This window comes from Eptatretus burgeri, chromosome 8, assembly GCF_056783735.1.
Source record: "Eptatretus burgeri isolate ZD-2024b chromosome 8, Ebu_testis_v1, whole genome shotgun sequence".
In the NCBI taxonomy this organism is placed as follows: domain Eukaryota; kingdom Metazoa; phylum Chordata; class Myxini; order Myxiniformes; family Myxinidae; genus Eptatretus; species Eptatretus burgeri.
The window spans coordinates 56,773,609-56,791,497 of NC_140968.1; the positions used below are offsets into that span (position 1 = coordinate 56,773,609).

Here is a 17,889-nt window from a genome sequence, read left to right on the forward strand (position 1 = left end):
GGCCAAGCCTGCCATGTTCACGTGGGGTAATCCCACAACATTGAAAGTCCACTCACTGACAGGGATGGTTGGCTAGGTCGAGTAGAACCCACCGGTCCACAGCCCATCCACAGGCCCACATCGTCAGGAGGTTTTTGCAGTACGAGCTGCAAGAAATCAACTTTTTGGGGGAGTCAATCATAAAGTTCTCCAAATGTTTTGTTGTGCAGAGGCACACCCCTTTCTCTCAGATACTATTCCAAGTATTTTCCACTTATTTTAGAAGCTTTGTGAGCCATTTTAAGTTACAATCCTTATCTGGCACACATGATGTACGTTCCCTGCCCCGATGACCGTTGTTACCCGAGGTTTGTGCACATGTGTGCCAAGCATTCTGGGGTGGGTTACATCATTTTGAAAGTCAAGTATTTTATATCACATTCTCCTCGGCCATTGCATTTTCTAAACGAGACCGCATGCTTGGAACTGGAAGAGTTTTTCAGAAAAATTTGCACAATACTTGAGATTGTTTTGTGCATTGCCAGGCACTCAAGTTTATCAAAAACTTCTTGCACAGCACAACGACTCGGGAAAGCTTCCATGACCTTGCTCTCGACTATCATTGAAAGTGAACTCGCACGAACAGTTGATTGTGGTAATGTTATTACAACATTGTCATGAAAACGCAAGCAAAGTGGTATTTGAGTTAACAATAAAGGTCAAGGCTGGGGCCTGCAACTTTTGGTTTATTCCAAGGGCTAAGTCAACTTTTGGTGGCCCTTAATGTGGAGAGAGATGTCTCGATCTGTCGTTAAAGGTGGTGTTAAGATATACCGGCCCCCAACCTCGCACCGGCTATCTGCGACCTTCTCACCTCCAACTCAGTAAATATACATCCTCCTCGTTCCGATTGCTTCATACACTCGACTTCATGAACATTCCTGGCTATAACACAAAACACAGAGGTTCAAGATATTGAATGAATATATATATATATATATATATATATATATATATATATATATATATATATATATATATATATATATATATATCAGGAGGCAATGGGGGGAGGGGGGGGGTTTGGAGGGGTAGTCAGGGGTTAGGGAGGTGGGGGGGGAGATTATGCATCAGAATTTTCAATAAGGTTATCTTGCCCCCAACCATCCAAACTTAATTGTAATTGTCGAGCCCAAAAATTACAAAAAGAGAAAATGAATGGGAACATGATGGCATTTTGAAATTGGAATCGCTCATCATGCACCTTGGTACGAACATCCCATTGGAGATTTTTGTCCATTTTAAATAAGAATTTTAAGTGCACAAACTCGTGATGCATTCAATTTCAATGTATTGGAATTTAACGTAACACTAACTGCAAAGTCCATGTGATGAAGTGGATTTAATACCAGGCTCGGTAGTCCTTGTGATGAAGTGGATTTAATACCAGGCTCGGTAGTCCATGTGATGAAGTGGATTTAATACCAGGCTCGGTAGTCCATGTGATGAAGTGGATTTAATACCAGGCTCGGTCGTCCATGTGATGAAGTGGATTTAATACCAGGCTCGGTAGTCCTTGTGATGAAGTGGATTTAATACCATGCTCGGTAGTCCTTGTGATGAAGTGGATTTAATACCATGCTCGGTAGTCCTTGTGATGAAGTGGATTTAATACCAGACTCGGTAGTCCTTGTGATGAAGTGGATTTAATACCAGGCTCGGTAGTCCTTGTGATGAAGTGGATTTAATACCAGGCTCGGTAGTCCATGTGATGAAGTGGATTTAATACCATGCTCGGTAGTCCTTGTGATGAAGTGGATTTAATACCAGGCTCGGTAGTCCTTGTGATGAAGTGGATTTAATACCAGGCTCTGTAGTCCTTGTGATGAAGTGGATTTAATACCAGACTCGGTAGTCCTTGTGATGAAGTGGATTTAATACCAGGCTCGGTAGTCCTTGTGATGAAGTGGATTTAATACCAGGCTCGGTAGTCCTTGTGATGAAGTGGATTTAATACCAGGCTCTGTAGTCCTTGTGATGAAGTGGATTTAATACCAGGCTCGGTAGTCCATGTGATGAAGTGGATTTAATACCAGGCTCGGTAGTCCATGTGATGAAGTGGATTTAATACCAGGCTCGGTAGTCCATGTGATGAAGTGGATTTAATACCAGGCTCGGTAGTCCATGTGATGAAGTAGATTTAATACCAGGCTCGGTAGTTCATGTGATGAAGTGGATTTAATACCAGGCTCGGTAGTCCATGTGATGAAGTGGATTTAATACCAGGCTCAGTAGTCCATGTGATGAAGTGGATTTAATACTAGGCTCGGTAGTCCATGTGATGAAGTAGATTTAATACCAGGCTCAGTAGTCCATGTGATGAAGTGGATTTAATACCAGGCTCGGTAGTCCATGTGATGAAGTGGATTTAATACCAGGCTCGGTAGTCCTTGTGATGAAGTGGATTTAATACCAGGCTCTGTAGTCCTTGTGATGAAGTGGATTTAATACCAGGCTCGGTAGTCCATGTGATGAAGTGGATTTAATACCAGGCTCGGTAGTCCATGTGATGAAGTGGATTTAATACCAGGCTCGGTAGTCCATGTGATGAAGTGGATTTAATACCAGGCTCGGTAGTCCATGTGATGAAGTAGATTTAATACCAGGCTCGGTAGTTCATGTGATGAAGTGGATTTAATACCAGGCTCGGTAGTCCATGTGATGAAGTGGATTTAATACCAGGCTCAGTAGTCCATGTGATGAAGTGGATTTAATACTAGGCTCGGTAGTCCATGTGATGAAGTAGATTTAATACCAGGCTCAGTAGTCCATGTGATGAAGTGGATTTAATACCAGGCTCGGTAGTCCATGTGATGAAGTGGATTTAATACCAGGCTCGGTAGTCCATGTGATGAAGTGGATTTAATACCAGGCTCGGTAGTCCATGTGATGAAGTGGATTTAATACCAGGCTCGGTAGTCCATGTGATGAAGTGGATTTAATACCAGGCTCGGTCGTCCATGTGATGAAGTGCATTTAATACCAGGCTCGGTAGTCCATGTGATGAAGTGGATTTAATACCAGGCTTGGTAGTCCATGTGATGAAGTGGATTTAATACCAGGCTCTGTAGTCCATGTGATGAAGTGGATTTAATACCAGGCTCGGTAGTCCATGTGATGAAGTGGATTTAATACCAGGCTCGGTAGTCCATGTGATGAAGTGGATTTAATACCAGGCTCAGTAGTCCATGTGATGAAGTGGATTTAATACCAGGCTCAGTAGTCCATGTGATGAAGTGGATTTAATACCAGGCTCGGTAGTCCATGTGATGAAGTGGATTTAATACCAGGCTCGGTAGTCCATGTGATGAAGTGGATTTAATACCAGGCTCGGTAGTCCATGTGATGAAGTGGATTTAATACCAGGCTCGGTAGTCCATGTGATGAAGTGCATTTAATACCAGGCTCGGTAGTCCATGTGATGAAGTGGATTTAATACCAGGCTCGGTAGTCCATGTGATGATCTGAAAGTAATACTGGGTACATCAACAATGGAGACACCCTTTTGCCCTGTTACTGTGTTTTGAGTTGCTTGTCAATGTTTTCGCATCAACGGATAACACATTCCAGGGAAAAGGTCAGCACGTGACTATATTTTGATATATGTAATTTTTTATCACACCGCTCCGGTACTTTGCTCGATCGTTGCAGAAATCCAAGTTTTATAATTTCAAAAACAGTTTATAAACAACGGTCACACAACTCTTGGTGTAATGATCGAGTGGATCAAGTCCAGATGTGAACGGATCGCGATTACAGAGGGAGTATTTTCTTGGAGAACGAGGGTGGAGGGGATGTCAGGCTTTGTCGGAGAGTTCACGCAGCAGGAAGAGACTGAATATTCCAAACAAGTAAGAGAAACGAAGAAATCTCATAAGAAATAAACGCTGATACAGGATCGATCCCCCATTTATTGGCACGCGATGGCGGCCCGCGGGCCGGTCTGCGCTCGGGTGTTCAGTGAACAGCCGCCGTACTGTATTAACACGAGAGAGAAAGAAAGAAAAAAAACAACAACCACGTACAGTAGAGAGAGAGGGAGAGGGGGAGATTGCCAGCGCGGGGAGGACCCGGACACGTTTACAGCAAACACTGTGCGACGGTGGGGGTACTGGGGGACACAGAGACGGAGCAGACAAGACGATCAGGAATCTCTCTCGGTACCAACTCGTCCCGCCGGAAGAGCCACGAAGCGACCGACATCAGGACGCGGCACGAGTCGCCGCTCAGCCCGAGCCCTCGTGCCGATGCGCGCGCCCAACGCCGAACATGCACGCGCCCTTCGCTCGCCTGGCGCTCGTGCTGCTGCTGCTCCGCGTCGCGTGCGGGGCCCCGCTGGGCTCACGCGACGGACTATCAGCACGCCGCGGAACGTGCGTGCGGAGCGTGTGCGCCGGGGACTTCGTGCGCTGTCAATTCAACGGCACGGACGCGCGCGGACACCTACTGACGTCCAGGTGAGCGCTTACCTGCCTACTTGATCGGGTGCCGTTTCAGGCACGTGTCCGAAGAGATCCCATGATAATCCGTGCTGGGACGTACGAGTACCGTCCTGTTTAAAGTATCGAGAATGAATATTCCTCGTTCATCGCTTGAGATTGGCGCACCGTTTGCAATCCGTGCCTCGGCAGATTGTTTTGAACTCGTGCGAGCTTTTCCATTGTTCCCACAATGCCGTGCGCGACGTTGATCGTGTGTAGGAACTTCACCAGGCACGTTAGTTCACCATCCATCATCAGCCTGGTGTTCGTTTAACGGTCAGGTGGCTCGATAAAGATGTTAGGGTCTTAAGTTGGAGCCCCCCTGTCGTATCGTTAAATAACACCAGGTGGGTTCATTCAGCCCGTCATCCATCTGAGATCAGCAAAATGAGGACCAACTAATACTGGGAACAGGGGGCACTGCATCAGCAGCACAACAATGATGCAACCAACAACCACAGGCTGCACACAAAATAATAACAAAACCGTCCATCATGTACGTACGGATACATCAGGGAGCCATTGGAAAAGCTCGTTATCCGAACACTGAATGCAAATGGATGAAACAGAAAGAACATGTGTCTGTCTGTCTGTCTGTCTGTCTGTCTGTCTATCTGTCTCTCTCTCTGAAATGGGACAGCCTATCCTGTCCTCTTGGCCTTTCCCGGCAATCCTGTCCTCTTGTACTTTACCAGGAATCCTGTACTCTTGTAATTTACCGGCAATCCTATCGTCTTGTACTTTGCCGGCAATCCTGTCTTCTTGTTCTTTCCCGGCAATCCTGTCTTCTTGTACTTTACCGGCAATCCTGTCTTCTTGTACTTTACCGGCAATCCTGTCTTCTTGTTCTTTACCGGCAATCCTGTCCTCTTGTACTTTACCGGCAATCCTGTCCTCTTGTACTTTACCGGCAATCCTATCGTCTTGTACTTTGCCGGCAATCCTGTCTTCTTGTTCTTTCCCGGCAATCCTGTCTTCTTGTACTTTACCAGGAATCCTGTCTTCTTGTACTTTACCGGCAATCCTGTCTTCTTGTACTTTACTGGCAATCCTGTCTTCTTGTTCTTTATCGGCAATCCTGTCCTCTTGTACTTTACCGGCAATCCTGTCCTCTTGTACTTTACCGGCAATCCTGTCTTCTTGTACTTTACCAGGAATCCTGTCCTCTTGTACTTTACCGGCAATCCTGTCTTCTTGTACTTCACCAGAAATCCTGTCCTCTTGTACTTTACCGGCAATCCTGTCCTCTTGTACTTTACCGGCAATCCTGTCCTCTTGTACTTTACCGGCAATCCTGTCCTCTTGTACTTTACCAGGAATCCTGTCTTCTGTACTTTATCAGGAATCCTGTACTCTTGTACTTTACCGGCAAACCTGTCTTCTTGTACTTTACCGGCAATCCTGTCCTCTTGTACTTTACCAGGAATCCTTTCTTCTTGTACTTTACCGGCAATCCTGTCCTCTTGTACTTTACCGGCAATCCTGTCTTCTTGTTCTTTCCCGGCAATCCTGTCTTCTTGTTCTTACCCGGCAATCCTGTCTTCTTGTTCTTACCCGGCAATCCTGTCTTCTTGTTCTTACCCGGCAATCCTGTCTTCTTGTTCTTACCCGGCAATCCTGTCCTCTTGTACTTTACCGGCAATCCTATCCTCTTGTACTTTACCGGCAATCCTGTCCTCTTGTACTTTACCAGGAATCCTGTCCTCTTGTACTTTACCAGCAATCCTGTCCTCTTGTACTTTACCGGCACTTGTACTTGTACTATAAGTCTATAGATGTTTGTGCGGTGTGCGTCGAAAGGGGTCTAACGGGTCTACAGTTCTAAAGGGGCTAATATGTCTAAGGCAGGGGTCTCCAACCTTTTTGGGCAGAGGGCCACAAAACCAAAGTGGTGAGGGGCGGAGGGCTGCACCCCAAAAAAGGACGCTAAATTCCGAAAAAATATATATATATATAATTAATATGCAGAAATTTAAATTAGTGCTGAATTAGTTTTTAGTTTTAGTAAATTAGTTTTAGTAAATTGAATGAATTAGTTTTCGTAAATTAGTGCTGAATATGTTTTTCTAGCCAACAAATATGATAAATGAATAATCGTGTTAAAAACAGATGTGTGTAATATGAATCAAAATCATAATAAAAATTACAGAACGCTTTGATCATTGACCCTGACAAATTGGCAGTATCGCAGGCCGCATTGTAATGTAAACTTAATATGGCACCGCGGGCCGCATAAATCCATCTAAGGGGCCGCATGTGGCACGCGGGCCGCAGGTTGGAGACCCCTGGTCTAAGGTGTCGACGGGTTGTAAATGTCTAAGTGTTTTAAAGGGTCTATAAGGCTTTATAAGGATCTTAAGGGGTCGGAAAATCTAAGAGTTCTAAATATCTCAAGGGTATTTTCCAATAGTGGTTAGGATCTAAAGGGTCTAAGCCCTAAGGAGTCAAAGAGGGTTATAATGGGTCAAAAAGTTCTAAGAGGCATGGGTATAAGTGGTCTAAAGGGTGTAAAGATCTTTAGAAGTCTAAGGTGTTGAAAGAGTCTAAAAGGGTCTCAAAGGGTCTCAAAGGGTCTGAGGGGTTTTAAAAGGTCCAATGGGTAGAAGAGGTCTAAAAGGGTCTCAAAGGTCTAAGGGGTTGAAAGGTCGAAAGGGTATGTTCTCGCAGTAACAGGTCTAAAGGGTTGAAGGAGTCAAAATGGTTTAAGGAGTCTCAAGGGGTCTAAGGTGTTTAAAGGTCTAATTGTCCAACAGGTCTAAATGTCAATAGGTCTAAGCAGTCTAATGTGTGTAAAGGTCTTCAGGAGTCTTAAGGGTCTTAAAAGGTTGAAAGGGTCAAAGTAGTCAAAAGGGTGAAAAAGTCTAAAGGGTTTAAGGGGGTATAAAGGGTCATGAAAGGTTCAAAGGGTCTAAAAGGTCTCAGGGGTATAAAGGTCTAATTGTCGAAAGGGTACGTTCTAATAGTCCTCAATTAATAGGCATAGTCATGGTCCAATAATACATAATTAATAGATGTGCTGATAGTCAAACATGCGTTCAAACAGGATGTAATTAATAGACATACTCACATGGGTCGACTGAGGCTTTACCTCGATAAGGGTTCACCTCCGCCCATATTTTTGGGTTTTATATACAAGTACAGATATACAGCGTGGGCCAGACCATCTGGTCCACCCCAGTGCCGTCGTGAGGTGGTGCTGAGCTGACCCTCCATCCCATTCCTGCAAGGGGATGGGGCGGAGAACTCCTCCCCTCTCCCTCAACACACTGGCACCTAGTTCTGGCCTGGCCCAGACCACCGCACGGGTCTCGAGCTGTTGAGTTGAGCTGTGAGCACCACCCACCAGGAAAGGTCTTTGCTATGCTCCGCTAGTCAGAACCTAGTGCTGACCAACCCTTTTACTGGAAAGGCTCGGGCCCAACGGCCGAAAGACACCATGTGCCGGCGCACATCCATGCACTGCAAAACTGTCGAGGGCAGCTCTTGCTCTCGCAATTCTGATCAGTGAAGTTTGATGTCAAATCTGGGCTGTCATACCCTGCAGGGGATCCCTGGAATGCTGGCCATTGGCTCCCAGGGCAGCGAGAAAACCTCTTTGAAGAATATCCTGTGATGAGCTGTTCGGAGGTGCTTGCTCCCAGACAAGCGGCCACCCGAAAAGGTGACTGCCTCGGTGTAAGCTCACTCCACTGATGGAGATCAAACCACAACCAGGTCGTTCCCACAGATTCGGAGCAGCTGGGGGGCTCGTGAACCATGGCCATCTCGGTGCCCCACAGCTCGTCTCGCAAATGTTATTGTGGACTGCGTCTCGCAGATCTTGCAGATGTTATCGTGGACTGTATATATACACATAGATATCAGGTGAATCGGATGAAAATTGACGATTTATGCGACTTTGATCTTTTGCCCTATTCACTGAAAAAAACAATGGGCTTCTTGCTTGTGACTCTTTCAGGTGGTTAGGTTTCGTGAAGATTGGACGGAGTAAAAATGGGACGTGCTGGCGATTGACATGCAGACATAGAGACAGACAGAATAACAGACCAGATCAACCAATATACAGTATTTGTGAATCTTTGATTTCACAAGGAATAAAGACAGACAGACAGACAGACAGACAGACAGACAGACAGACTGGGGTGAAAACATAACCTCTGTTGGCAGAGGAAATTCTAGTATCCAGATTTGGGTCTTCACCAAAATTGATTCAATTTGTCCTTGTCACACAACCAATCTATCTGCCAAGTTTCATACGAATTCTGCTCACAAATAGACAAACAGGGGTGAATACATATCCTCCATCCATCTTCGGTGGTGGAGGTAATTATCCTCTTAACTACTGCCATGAGAACTTGTACAGCAATGGCTTTTGTGGGATGGCAGGGTATGCAAAGAAAGAAACGAATATTCAAGTTCAGGAAGAGAAAAGGGTATTGCGCCTTTCATTGTGGTCGGCGAACCGGTGCAGAAGGTGGGAAACGGGATCTCCGGAGGCAAGGATGGAAGTGAACCACACAGCGTATTTGACTCACGCTGAATGATATTGGCTGCCTCACCTTCTAGTCCCTTTCTGGTGTCCAGCCGGGTCACTTCTCCAATAGTCGTTACACCCTGTCACACCAAGTCTAAAGCCAACACTAACTGCACATGCTCACGCAGCATGGACTTCATAAGTTTGCTTGCAGGGAGACTTTATCACGCTCGGCACGGATGTTACTCTGACCTTTGCAAATAGTCCATGCCGATGGTGCTCGGCTCAAAGAATGGCGTGACATTGTATCAGGTTAAGAAATGGTGGGAATGGTAATAATAAAAGTGAAGAGGGTGGAAGGTGGGGGGGGGCATGATGGGTTACTCAGGCTTGCAGAACTCCATCTGGCCTTATTTGATTGATAGCTGACCTCATGCACATAACCACAAAGCCCTACCACACCAGGGCGAGGCAAACAGCAAGAAGACATCGGCGGTTTGCCTTTACAAACGATTGCATACCACAATGGCCCCCCACCCTTGCCAAAGTATATAACGATTTGAGAAGGTCTGAGATTTACTCATCACATTCCTCAAACGATTCTTGATTAGTGCAGTGGGGAAGAGTGAAAGAGGTGAAGCCCAGAACATGTGCAGGACTGGTATACACTTGCTGCAGGTATAGGAACATCGTTTATTTGCATTGAACTGCAAAATGTATGCTCAGATCATGTGGGGGGTCTTTTAATTTTCACATGATTCAAGGATCAGTCTGATCAATTATAGTCCAGGAGCTTGGTGACTTTTATTCAACATGGAAGGTGCAGATGTTTAAGGGTGCCAGTGGTGTAGAGTAGGGTTGGCAGATCCCAGAAACCCAATTCTTAAGTTGCGCCAGTGGTGGGTGTGGTAGGTGGCGCCACCCAAATCCAAGATGGCCTTTTCGATATAGGCTAAAACCAATATTGTCATACATCAAGTAATACTAGGCCGATTCCAATGATCTTGGTAGGCATTCTGATTGTTTTGGGTATGCCCGATCTAATGGAGAGGGTGTCATTATCATCCAAGGTCGGTGTCATTATCATCCAAGGTCAATGTCATGAGATAAACGTCAATATCACAGTTTTTGGTCAATTTTATGCCTGTTTGACCTTGACCTTTTGATTCAAGGTCAAATCTGATGACATGAAATGATTCCCCATACATGATTTCCTATTAGTGCCTAAAGTGCAAATACCAATCCAGTGTCATTTGACAGGGATAAGTACATTGAATGAAAAAATATAACCTGAAGGTCCACGCTCACTGACCCGATCGACCCCCAACCTGCCCCTGACCGGCCCACCCGAACTGCCACCCCCGAGCATCTGGTCGGCAACAGTCGACTATGCTCGGATGCGGTCGTCGAGTTTTCAACATGATCAAAATTGTGGGGTTGGTTGGGTAGGTCGGGTGTCATTAACCCTCTCCTCTGGGCCTCTCCTCATGCCCTCTTCTCCCCCTCTCCTGAAGGAGAGGAGGAAAGGGAGAGGAGAGGGAGGAGGAAGGAGGCTAGGATGAGGGGAGGCCAGGATGAGGATAGGGGTTGAGGAGAGGGGATGAGGAGAGGCCAGGATGAGGAGAGGCCAGGATGAGGAGAGGCCAGGATGAGGAGAGGGGATGCGGAGAGGGGGAGAAGGGGAGGGGGAGGAAAGGGGGTGTAGAGCAAGGAGGAAAGAGGGAGGAGAGGCCGGGAGGAGAGCCTGGGAGGAGGAGAGGGGAAGAGGAAGGAGAGGGAAGAGGACTGGCCTCTGACCTGCCAGACCTGCCCCTGACCTCCCTCGACCTGCCAGATATGGCAGTCGGTCCAGTCTGGGGCCAGTCGGCCCAGGTCGGGCAGGTCGGTGGGGCAGTTCGAGTGGGCCGGTCGGGGCTGGTCGGGGGCAGATATGGCCAGTGGGCGAGGGCCTTAAGAATAGGATTTGTGGTGGAAAGCTTACTTAAGAACAAGGTTAATTAGATTTATAGGTATGGCAGATTTTACATATATAGTTCATTTGTAACCATTACATTCAGTCATTATCACAAAGTGTAGATCTAGTGACTTGGCATTTTATATTATTTTGTACTCATCAAAAATGTGTTCTGATTGGAAAATGTGAGTCTTAAAAAAGAAGAAGAAAAAATTAATTTTCAAATAAATTTATTTTAACCACCTGCATGAATTTTTCTGGAAAAGAAACAAATTGTTAATTGTTATGGTTTTCATGACAAAGCCCCACGACAATCTGTTTCTATATATTACCTAACCTATTTACCACCACCATGCATATATACATATAGAACTAATCTACCACTTTCTATAAATTTAGGGATCTATTTTATCTATCACCACCATGGATATGCATAATTGACTAATTAAAATAAAACCCACATTGAAAAAATTCTGTTTTTATACTGACAGGGTTGGTTTAAGTTCAATGAATGGTATTGTGTTGTTATCAGAGTTAATATTCATCTGATGAAGACACATTGAGGTCATCATCAGAGCTTTCTTGATGTGTGATCCTCTTCCTCTGGAACCATGGACTCTGGAAGCTGTTGACCATCAAACCAAATGATTTAATACTGTTCTTCATGCAACTCCCAGCCATCATTTGAAGATGGATGCTGATTTAATTCTGATAAATCAGCATTGTCCCACATCTTTGCTACAAATGATGACCGTTTTATGTGTTGGGAAATTTCTGATTCGCAGGGAGGAATCATCATGCTACCATCAATTCCCTTCAGCTTTGCTAGTGCATTCCGAGATTCAGCTTTTGGTCCATACGCCTTTTCAAAGACATTATAATGATGGTAATTCAGTGACATGACTTTTCCCTTAGCCCCATACATCTGAACTGTATATGTCTTAAGGATTTCTATGTCCGGGTCAGTCAGCGAACCTCTAGCCATTTGTGAAAATATTAATGCTTATGGCTGTTTGACCTTGACCCCTTGATTCAAGGTCAAATCTGATGGCATGAAATGATTCCCCATACATGATTTCTTATTAATGCCTAATACATGCCTAAGCCCTCAGATCAATATTTAAAACATTATAGGGACTATTTAAAAAAGGGGGGGGGACCCATTCCCAGAAATGGAGGAATTCCCCCTTTAGTCCAAAAATAGTCAAATTTCCGATCTATTTTGCACTAGATTTCTTATTTCCTCATAAAAACATTCCATTTTGTTAGTTATACATGTTCTTGGTACTGTTATGCACTATATTTATACATTATTTCATGTTGAAAGTCTTTAAAATGTTCAAAATCTTACCTTATTTGTTGTTGCCAAATTGCTGGAACTCTGCATGACACTTGAATTTGTCAGAAATTTGTCACATGACATAATAGTCAGGCAGCAGTTGTTACCTTCTTCAAGAATTTTGCCAACTTTGATTTTTCACTTTTATTTGTTCAAGGAGATCACAATGAATCACTTTCAACTTGCCTTCTAATTTTCAGTTAAGTATTTCACCATGTGAGGGCACTTTTTCAAAATGGCTGCCAAAATCATAAAAAAGCTGTTAAAAACGTAATTCTCACAAATAATTCCAGCAATTTAGAATGATATTTTCTAATGTTTTGGCCAAATGATCTTCAAGTAAGTTTAACAGTAAGCTTAAGTATCAAAAACATTGTAGTTAACTACTCAAAGAGGGCGCATTTCTCCAAGATGGCGGCCAAAATCATTAAAAAATTCCCATAAAATGTATCATTCGTTATAAAGATTACCGATTTGGTTCAAATTCAACTGAAAATGTTCACCTTTATGCAGTGTCCCTAATGTTTTCACGAGTTAAAGATGATTTCCTTCAATACTTGACATATTAAGGTTTTAGTGATTGGGATACACCTTAACTCAATCAATTATTGTGTACTCATAGACAATACTGTTGTAGGCCTACAGATGAAATATTTGTGGTGGTCTGAGCAAACCCATCGGAAGTCACGATCGATAAGTTCCTTGTTTAAAACGGTCACGCAACCTAACAATTTGTTGTTTTTTCCGCCTATCTTTACCATGTACGCTTATTCAAAAGAGTATGGAACAAGCAGGTCCATACTCTTTTGGAATAAGCGTGCATGGTAACAATGGGCAGTAAACATAAATTGATATGTGTTTGTACCGTTTGTTCAAACGAGGAGCTTGTCCAGCGCGACTTCTGACGGGTTTTCCCAGACCGCCATACGTTATTGTTATGCTTTTTGGACAAGTATCCTGACATCAATTTTGTTTAGTTACCAATACTTGTGAAGTATAATGAACATTTTCATTGCAATACCATTTGAAGTTCAAATTATATCTCGTAAGTTCATCACCCCTGTATTGTCTATGGCAGATTAATATTATAGGGCCTGTCAAATATGAACTGGTCTAAAAAAGCTCCTCCTCGTCTTCTATTTCTGCAACATAGTCCTCTGAATTTTCACACCCATCACCACATCCGCAAGCATCGGTGCACACCAGTGTATTCTTTCGGCATCCACATCTGTTTGTCATGCGGGAACTGCGACAGGAACATCTTTGAAGCTCCAAAAGAGCTTTTGGTGCTGGTGGATTTTCACTTAATACTGGTATCAAATTACCATCCTGAAGTTGCCAAGAATAGTTGGTTGGTGGCGGAATGTTGGGGCATGGCTTGCAGGATGACTTCCAAACCAATGCCATGAAAAACGCCCGTTCTGTGTGAGGTTTTAATGTTCCGAGGGTGGGAGGGAGTTGCCGGCCCTCCTTTCCATTCTGTGCAAGCAGGGACCACCGTAACTCTCTTACACTCTCTACACTTCCAGATGGCTTGTACAAAATACATACGTAGTGTTCCATCTGCTTGAAAACCCACTCTGGCACTTCAGTACTTCTTCCAAAAGCAGTAAATGCATCTAATAAATGCCTTGAAATGATTTGTGACTCCCTTTCCAGTGAAAGAGAATGACACAATCATTGCAAAAGTTGCAGTGATATCAACCAGGTCACCTTGTTTCATGGTAAGACATTCCTTTTATCAATATTTAGGTCAAAAGACTCTTGGGTAAAGGGAAACATTACTGACCAGCCAATTTGACTATAGAATAAAAATTAAATTTATAAAGCACCAGCAACAATTATTATTGAGAGTACATGAATATAATTATTTTTCTTCCACAGACGTGATTACTTACAATGAATTGTTCTATGATCCGTTTGTTTCCTGCACTTGTAGAAAAGTCACATTTCTTTGCTAACAAGCAAATGTGCCTGTGTTGTCTGTCCCTTTGAAGGCATACCATCCCACCAAGGCATCTGCTCTCTCTCTCTTCCAAGTTTATGGTAGCTTTCCCAGATTGGTATCCTTTCTCCTTTTTTGCTAAGTAAGCAGGTCATTGGAGGAAGCAATGGATAGGTACCTGTGAGTAAAACAATCCAGAAAACATCATCATATCAGTTGATATGTGTGGTCAATATTATGTTTTTAACATTTTTCTGTGATTTTGGCAGCAATTTTTGAAAAAGCGCACCCAGGTGGTGAAATATGACACTGAAAATTGGAAGACAAGTTGAAAGTGATTCAGTATGATGTCCTTGAACAAATAAAAGTGAAAAATCAAAGTTGGCAAATTTATTGAAGTACTGATCAGATAGTGACAACTGCTGCCTGACTATAAGGGGGGTGATCCCAAATCTATTTATAGCTTACTTTAATATGCCTATAACTATTTAAATACTTGTCTGAGAGCTTAGGTATGTATTGGGCACTAATAGGAAATCATGTATGGAGAATCATTTCATGTCATCAGATTTGACCTTGACTCAAAGGGTCAAGGTCAAACAGGCATAAAATTGACTAAAAACTGTGATAATTACCTTGGATGATAATGACACCCTCTCCATTAGATTGGGCATACCCAAAACTATCAGAATGCATACCAAGATCATTGGAATCGACCTAGTATTACTTGATGTATGACAATATTGGTTTTAGCCTATATCGAAACAGCCATCTTGGATTTGGGTGGCACCACCTACCACACCCACCACTGGTGCAACTTAAGAATTGGGTTTCTGGAATCTGCCAACCCTATTCTACACCACTGGCACTCTTAAACATCTGCACCTTCCATGCTGAATAAAAGTCACCGAGCTCCTGCTCTATTGTGGGAAGATTTTGAACGAAAGTTACACAACACTCGTTTCAGTTTGTTTTATAACCTCTTTTTTCTTTTTTTCAAACTTGGATAGTATTTCATTTTGAAATTCCAATGAAAACATCGGACCGTTTTCTGCTTTGTCGGTGTATGTCGACCACCAGCTGCCAGCCTTTCCATGGAGCTGAGACATTGGAAATGGAAAACTGTTTGAGGCATTAACAAGAGATTCCATTTTCGACGAATTCCCTTTGTTTTTCATCATTCTTGCTCGATTTAAAAGTAGGGAAAACATTTTTTTTATTATACTAGATGTATACCACTGCAAGAAATGGTCGTTTGCACAGACGCTCACAAGATGTTCCTAGATTATGCCTGGTAACCAGATGGGTTGGCAAGCAGTCGTACATTCCCATCAGAACCACTGGCTCAAGATGCTGGGAATGCATGTTCAAATTCCATACGATTCCTCTCTTCTCTACTACTATCCGATCAGTTTAGGTAAAAGTATACTGGTGTCGCCAACTGTTTAGTCCTGGGTGTACATGCTCCCCCGGGAGCCTTATATCACTGTAAAAACCCACAAAACGGAAATGTCCATGTTTCTGGGTCATCATTTATTGTACTGTATTGTATGAATTTTGTGAGTACTCTGATCATCAGGATATTACTTGTAATAGTTTGTGTGCGCTTTTATGCACTCACCGCTGAAATGGTGAGCACACACTAACTTCAATTTCTACATAGTGTTTCAGTATGCTTCGTTTGTACAAGGGAATGTGGGTAAAATCTTGAAACCTTTAATTGGAATCCCCCCCCCCCCACTACAACTAATCATGAGCAAGAACAATTTTCTAATGGTTTTCCACTACAACCAATCCACTACAACCAATCCACTACAACTAATAAACTTCAAAGTTTCCCACGACAAAATCGACAACCAATCCACAACAACAATTTTCCATTTCAACCAATCATGAGCAAGAACAATTTTCCAATGGTTGCAATAGTTCTCAATTCCATCAGAACATGGCAAATCTTGCAAAGGGAGTTCCTCTGTGGCTGGTTGGGGGGTCACATAGTCTGATAACACCAATCTTGACTGTCCTACTTCTGGACAGGTCCATTTGATAAAGTGCACGCGCACGCACACGCACGCACGCACGCACGCACGCACGCACGCACGCACACACACACACACACACACACACACACACACACACACACACACACACACTAAATGCCCAAGACCAATGACACTATACCAATGGCTTTCAAAAAAATAGCAGGACTGAGTCAATCGGCGAAGTGTCGGTTCCACAAGAAAGAAACATAAAGCATGAGTCGCCTCCTATCGGGATGTAAAAAAAACTCATGTCAGAACAGCTGCACACACAAAGACACAACAAGGTGTGCCGAGTAATCCACTGGCACATCAGCCTGGTGTTGGCTTCGTGGTTAGGGTGGCTGGCTTGGGATCCTAGGGTCCTGAGTTTGAGCCCTGTTGGCTGCTGAATTAACACCAGGTGGGATTGACTCCGCATGTCATCCTTCCGAGTTCAGCAAAATGAGTACCAGTGTACTGGTAGAGGGGCACAGTATCAGCGGCACAGCCGCGCTTGCAAGAAATTATAACTACCCTGCAGCTAACGCTGCCATACACAAGAACAGAACAGAACTGGCACATCTGCATAACTTTCAACAACCCAGTTCCACAAAACTCATGGAAACATGAACCAAAATCAATCATTGAAAACAAGGAAATAATGCTCACGTATGACCTGATGATCCCATCCATTGTGAACATAGAAAACAGAACACTGTGACCGAACATCGGACTCAGATACAAAAAGGTAAAGAAGGCATTGCTAATTGAGGTATCTGTACCCATACCCAATGATTTTGGCCGAAACAACACAGAAATCAAGGAAATAACCAAATATCAAGATCTCAAGAATGAAGTGAAAATATCTTGGAAGCTGAAGAGTTTCCAAGATATTTTACTTGTAACAGTGATAATTGCAGCAATGGGAATGACAAAAAGAACCTCACAGACATATTTATAAAACCATCCCTGGGAAGATTACTACAAACGAACTACAGTTGTAAAACTACAGTTTCAGTCATTCTGAGGATAACACAGAGCTCAGTGATGATTCTGAAAAGAGCCCTCAGAACAAAACTTTCAGAACAACAAAACCTCACAGCTTAGTCCATGAATCGTGATCCCCCTTTACAAAACGGACGTAACAACCAATGATGCATGCGCGCACGCACGCACGCACGCACGCACACACACCTTTATAAGAATATAAATTGTCAAATTCGACCTTCCAGTCATTCCAAAGCTTACTTGTTTACCATTTTACATGCAGTTATGACAGGAATCACACGCTGAACGTGTTTGTGGGAGTTGGAGAGCTCGTTCCGGAGTTGGATCAAGTGCTGCTGGGCATGTGTGTGAACGAGCAGAGGCAGATCAGCATTCCATCTTCTCCAACCATTATAACCCAGGGATATGGTAAGGTCAAAGCAACTCCGTGCAAGGTAGAGGACAGGGTGATAGAACAAGCTAGCCATCTCTAATCTCTAATCCACAGGGTGATAGAACAAGTGAACCAACTCTAATCTCGAATGCATGAGGATGTGCAAGATCTAATCAGCTGAAAAGAAATTGGATGGAAAATATTTTGGTTGTTTCCAAACCTCCATGTTATTTCAAGTAAATAATAACATCCTCA

At 43.5% G+C, this 17,889-nt stretch overlaps 1 protein-coding gene and 1 long non-coding RNA gene across 3 annotated transcripts in view; one reads left to right on the forward strand and one right to left on the reverse strand.

Moving 5' to 3' along the window:
• Positions 1-4,062: 4,062 nt before the first annotated feature.
• Positions 4,063-17,889, forward strand: part of LOC147021801 (peptidyl-prolyl cis-trans isomerase FKBP9-like) — a 48,707-nt gene continuing 34,880 nt past the window's right edge. For both annotated transcript variants that reach the window (XM_085892167.1, XM_085892168.1), the window contains exons 1-2: positions 4,063-4,496; positions 17,524-17,669. In XM_085892167.1, coding sequence (XP_085748293.1) covers positions 4,309-4,496; positions 17,524-17,669 — 334 coding nt within the window. In that variant the 5' untranslated portion in view covers positions 4,063-4,308. The remainder of the gene's footprint in view (positions 4,497-17,523; positions 17,670-17,889) is intronic.
• Positions 14,090-17,889, reverse strand: part of LOC147021802 (uncharacterized) — a 43,180-nt gene continuing 39,380 nt past the window's right edge. The window contains exon 2 of the long non-coding RNA XR_015060941.1: positions 14,090-14,410. This is a non-coding gene — a long non-coding RNA (uncharacterized LOC147021802). The remainder of the gene's footprint in view (positions 14,411-17,889) is intronic.